This window comes from Calidris pugnax, unplaced genomic scaffold (genome assembly GCF_001431845.1).
Source record: "Calidris pugnax isolate Ruff unplaced genomic scaffold, ASM143184v1 scaffold281, whole genome shotgun sequence".
In the NCBI taxonomy this organism is placed as follows: Eukaryota; Metazoa; Chordata; class Aves; order Charadriiformes; family Scolopacidae; genus Calidris; species Calidris pugnax.
In genome coordinates, this window is record NW_015091028.1 from 576,632 (window position 1) to 582,134 (window position 5,503).

Genomic DNA, 5,503 nt, shown 5'->3' on the forward strand with positions numbered 1-5,503 from the left:
CCGCCGCCTCCTGCTCTCCACGCCCATCTTCTACGCTAACGGGCCGCCGCACATCGGGCACCTCTACTCCGCCCTGCTCGCCGACGCGCTGCACCGCTACCGCGGCCTCCGCGGCGCCGGCCCGGGCCGCCTCTCCACGGGTGAGTGCGGGCGGCCGGACCCTCCGGCTCCTCCTCGGGGTTCCCCCGCCTCCCCCGGGGCCGCCCTCGTCCTCCGCGCCCCCGGGCTCGTTGCCGGGGCCCCCTCCCCAATCCCTCTCTGCCGTTTCAGGGACGGACGAGCACGGGCTGAAGATCCAGCAGGCCGCGGCCGCGGCGGGGACGTCCCCCCCGGAGCTGTGCGAGCGGGTCTCGGGGCTCTTCCGCCAGGCCCTGACCCGGGCCGCCGTCTCCTTCACGGACTTCGTCCGCACCAGCGAGCCCCGCCACCGGCGAGCCGTGTGCCATTTCTGGGGGGCGCTCCGGGACGGCGGGGCTCTCTACAAGGGCCGGTACGAGGGCTGGTACTGCACGGCCGAGGAGAGCTTCCTGCCCGAGAGCCAGCTGGGCGAGCGCAGGGATGCCCAGGGCCGGCCCTGCAAGGTGTCGCTGGAGACCGGCCACCAGGTAACGGCACCGGCCCGGGGAGGCACTGTGCTGTCCTCTCTGGCCAAATTTGGGGGTGTTCAGTGCTCCCTGTAGCCTGTGGTACTTCTGAGGCTCGTCTGTATCTCACAGAATGTCCCTTCTGTGTTTGTAGAAGGCCAGGCTGGACGTGGCTTTGAGGCCCCTGGTCTGGTGGGAGGTGAAAGGGGTGACGCTGGGTGGTCTTTAAGGTCCCTCCCAACCCAACCTGTATCTCACAGAATGTCCCTTCTGTGTCTGTAGAAGGTCAGGCTGGACGTGGCCTTGAGCCCCCTGGTCTGGTGGGAGCTGCAGGGGGTGACACTGGGTGGTCTTTAAGGTCCCTCCCAACCCAAACCCTGCTGTCACACAGAGGTGCTGGCGAGGCAGAGCTGCCAGGACCCAGCTGGCAGAGGCACATTGCAGCCCCGTGCCATGGGGAGGGTCCTGCTGCTACTGGGTTCCACGGGCTGTTGGACGGGGGCTGTAAAGCGAAGCGGTGATGAATGAATTTAGCTGTGTGGGGGGATGAAGGTGTTTGTAACTGAGGGGTTCAATGGGTGTCCGGAGTTTCAGGTCTGTTTCGTGAGGCAGTTCTCCTGCTGCTACTGGGTTCCACGGGCTGTTGGACGGGGAGAGGGCTGTAAAGCGGTGATGAATGAATTTAGCTGTGTGGGGGGATGAAGGTGTTTGTAACTGAGGGGTTCAATGGGTGTCCGGAGTTTCAGGTCTGTTTCGTGAGGCAGTTCAGTTTGGCATCCGGACACTTTCCATCAGTCTCCTTCCATGGGCTTTGGCCCTACGTGAGACACCGCCGTGACAGGTAGCTGGGCTCCTGGCACCCGGGAGGTGACCTGAGGTGGGCTCTTTGGGGCCAAACACCAGACCTGGCCAGCCTTTTGGAAGAAGTGATTGCAGGGTCCTGCTTTGAGGTGGCTTTTGTGTCCCGAGTTGTCACCCAAAGGGTTTCTGGGTTGTGTAAAAGGGACTACTGGGGGGAGAACGTTGCCTTGGCTCTGGGTGAAGGGTTTCCTGGGTGGAGTGCTGAGAGCCAGGACCCAGAAACTGAAAAAAATTATGGAAAAACATAAAGAATCTGGGGGCCCGGGGGGAATAAAAAAATTTTTCTGTAACTGGTTTATGATTTGTGTAGGGAAAGATATTTCTTTTGGGGTGACCTAATCAAGTAAGAAAAGGTATTTGTGGTATCTGCTGCTGAAATTAGGTAACTTCAGCTACATCAAAGAGCAGTTTTGTGCAACTAGGATTAATTATTCCTTTGGGCATGTACCACTAGGATGAATTATTCCTTAGGATATCTCAGCCCCGAGGAGGGGTGGGTGTGGTAAGTTCTCTGCTACTTGTACTGAGACTGAGGCACCTTCTGGCTCAGTCAGAAGTTGTTGGGTTCAGTGCTAGAAACAGAAACTCTGCTGTGTGGTGCCAAAGCTTGTGCTTTCTTATCCTAGAGCTTTATTTACCTTGAAAAGGTAAGAATTCTTGACCTACCCCTGGATGTGGGGGCAGGATCTCCGGAGGGCCCTTCCAGCCCCCTGTCATTCTGTGGTCTCCTGAGTGCCTGTACACAGCTCACTCGTGCCCTGTCTACCCGTAGAGTTCTTGTTTTAGCTAAACGTGTCATTTATTGAATTTAAACGCGTGGGAGGGGTGCTGTCAGCACTTTGTCATGATTACAGCTAACGGAGTTAGCAACTACGACGCTAACGCTGTGGGGGTTTAACCTCTGCCGCAGAGAGGAACGCGCAGCCGCTCGCTGCTTCTTCCCCAGTGGGAAAAATAAGGAAAACTCATGGGTTGAGATAAAGACAGTTTAATGGGTGAAGCAAAAGCGTCTCAAGCAAAGCGAAACCAGGAGTTAATCCACTCCTTCCCCTCGGCAGGCGGGGGTTCAGCCATCCCCAGGACAGCAGGGCCCCGTCACTTAAGGGTGACCTGGGGAGACAAACCCCGTCGCTCCGATTGTCCTCTTCCTCTTTCTTCCCCAGCTTTAAACACTGAGCATGGAGTTCCATGGCGGGGAATGTCCCTTGGTCTGGGATGTTGGTTGCTGGTGGGGTGGGGTGAGGAGTAGGAAGGGCTTTGAGAGCTCAGCAACACCCAGACCCACCCGAGTGCCACCAGCACCGCTCCCATCCCAAACCCACGCGCGGCCCCCGCTGCCGTCCCGGCCCAAACCCTGGCAGATGCACCAATGTTAAACTGGGGAGAGAAATGTAGTGCCTGGGAGGAGAGCAGAGGCACCCGCCAGTGCTGTTAGTGAGGCAGTAATTAACCATGTCACTTTGTCCTTTGATGATTTCCTACTGTTATTGCCGAACTACGTTCTAAAGAAAGTGTATTCTCGTCTCCCTAATTCTTGCCTGGTGACACGCAAATCAGCCCGGTAGAAGGGTGTTCCTTCCCTGGGAGCAGAGCATCCTCCAAATCACACAAGTGCCACAGTCCGTGTGGTCCTGGGGAAGCCGGGGAGGCGGTGGCAGGAGAGAAGGTCCCTACCAGCCACAGGAGGATGCCAGGGGTTCCACGGGTGGTGGGGAGCACACCCAAAGACCACCCCCACGCTGAGAATTCCCCGTGCAAATTGTAGAACCGTTTGCAGGGTGTTTGGGCTGCAGCTCTGTCCTCTCCCGCCTTCCCAGGTGCACTGGACCCAAGAGGAGAACTACATGTTCAGGCTCTCGGCGTTCCGGGGCCCCTTGCGGGACTGGCTGCGGGACAACCCCCAGGCCATCACCCCGCAGCCTTTCCACCGGCGCGTGCAGCGCTGGCTGGAGGAGGAGGACCTGTCGGACTTGTCCGTCTCCCGGGAGAGGAGCCGCCTGCCGTGGGGCATCCCCGTCCCCAGCGACCCCACCCAGACCATCTACGTGTGGGTGGACGCCTTGGTGAACTACCTGAGCGTGGTGGGCTACCCCGAGGGGCACGGCCAGTGGTGGCCCGCTGCCTGCCACGTGGTGGGCAAGGACATCCTCAAGTTCCATGCCGTGTACTGGCCGGCGCTGCTGATGGCGGCGGGGCTGGCCCCCCCCGAGCGGATCTTGGTGCACTCCCACTGGACCGTCCGCGGGCAGAAGATGTCCAAAAGCCTGGGCAACGTGGTGGACCCCACCGCCTCCATGGAGCACTACACGGTGGACGGGTTCCGGTACTTCCTGCTGAGGCAGGGGGTCCCCGAGCGGGACTGCGACTATTACGAGGAGAAGGTGGTTAAACTGCTGAACGCGGAACTGGCCGACGCGCTCGGGGGGCTCCTCAATCGCTCCACGGCCCCCAGCATCAACCCCAGCAACACCTACCCCTCCTTCTCACAGGCTTGTTTCCCAAAGCTCTTGGACCACCGGGAGGCAAATGGCCTGGGCAGGGCTTGTGCTGAGGACTACGAGCTGGTGGCCTCCGTGGCCTCTCTGCCTGGGGAGGTGGCTGCTTATTTCGAAGGTTTCCAGATCTACAAGGCGTTGGAGCGCGTCGCCCTGTGCGTGAGGCAGAGCAACGGCTTCTTCCAGAGACACAAGCCTTGGAAACTGGACCGCAGGGACCCTGGGGAGCGGCGCTGGCTCGACACCATCCTCCACGTCACGCTGGAGTGCCTGCGCGTCTACGGGACGCTGCTGCAGCCCGTCACCCCCCAGGCTGCCCACAGGCTGCTGTCCCGCCTGGCGGTGGGGCCGCAGGAGAGGGGGCTCTCTGCTCTCACCTTCCTGCCGCGGTACCACGGCCACCCCTGCCCCTTCGAGGGGCGGCAGCTGGGGCCCGACACCGGGCTCCTGTTCCCCAGGCTGGAGATGCCCGGGCAGCCTCGGGCAGACCCCGGGGAGCTCCGCTCTCCCACAAACTGCTGTAAATAAACCCCCGGGAGCTCCCGGAAAACCTGGTCTCTGTTAAAAGCACGTTCCTCGGTGGAGGTGGAGGGGGGGTGAGTGGGACCCCTGGCAGGGCTGTGCCGTCCTCCCCTGCTGCCCGACGGGGGTCTGTGCCTGCTGTGGGGTGCAGACAGCCCCAGGCAGGTTGGGGGGTGAATGGGGCTGGGGGCTCGGGAAGCTGCTGGGTCACAGCCTCGGATTAACGCCTAAATTGGGCAGGTTGGTACCGGGGTGAGGAGGTGCCCGCTGTGGGGTTTGGTGTCGCTGCTTTGTTTTCCCCTGGTGTGTTTTATGGGACATGAAAAGCGTCCGAGGGAAATCTCTCTCCCCTTAACACAGAGAACTCTCCCACTGTCCTGTGCCCCGTCTTGGGGCCCCGCACCAGAGTCCCCGTGTCTCCCGCTGTCCCCTTTGCCTTGGCTTTTCTGATACCCGTCTTGGGGCCCCACACCAGAGCCCCCGTGTCTCCCGCTGTCCCTCCTGTCCCCTTTGCCTTGGCTTTTCTGATCCGAGGAGGGGTCGGGTGCTCGGGGACACTTTGAACGTGACCGTGGTGGCCGGTCAGGGGGACCCCCGGGAGCACGGGGGCCTCTGGGGACGCAGCGGGGGGAAGGACAGACTGAGCTGTTCTTGGGTTCCCCGCGGTGCCCCCCCGGTCCCTCGGGGCGGTTGTACCCGCTGCCCCAGCGTGTGTCGCGGCCGCCGGACGGAGGGACGGGGACACCGTGCTCTCTGTCACCGCCGGTGCCGGCGGCCCCGGGGAGAAGGGCTGGAGCACCGGCTGCTGGAGCGGGGACCGGCGGGGTCGGGCCGGTGCGCGGGGCGGGGTTTGGCCGGTGCGTGGGATCGTTGCGGTGCGTGGGGCGGGGCCTCTCCGGTGCCGGTGCGTGGGATCGTGCCGTTACGCGGGGCGGAGCCGTGCCGGTGCGTGGGGCGGGATTCGGCCGGTGCCGGTGCGTGGGGCGGAGCCGATGCCGATGCCGTAGCCGGTGCGGGGCGGGACCGGTGCCAGGGCCGTGC

At 62.3% G+C, this 5,503-nt stretch overlaps 1 protein-coding gene across 1 annotated transcript in view; it reads left to right on the top strand.

Annotated features, from left to right (window-relative positions):
* Nucleotides 1-4,495, top strand: part of MARS2 (methionyl-tRNA synthetase 2, mitochondrial) — a 5,039-nt gene extending 544 nt beyond the window's left edge. Inside the window, exons 2-4 of the mRNA XM_014956025.1 lie at nucleotides 10-140; nucleotides 271-605; nucleotides 3,263-4,495. Of these exons, the coding sequence (XP_014811511.1) occupies nucleotides 10-140; nucleotides 271-605; nucleotides 3,263-4,468 (1,672 nt within the window). The 3' untranslated portion in view covers nucleotides 4,469-4,495. The remainder of the gene's footprint in view (nucleotides 1-9; nucleotides 141-270; nucleotides 606-3,262) is intronic.
* The last annotated feature ends 1,008 nt before the right edge of the window (nucleotides 4,496-5,503 follow it).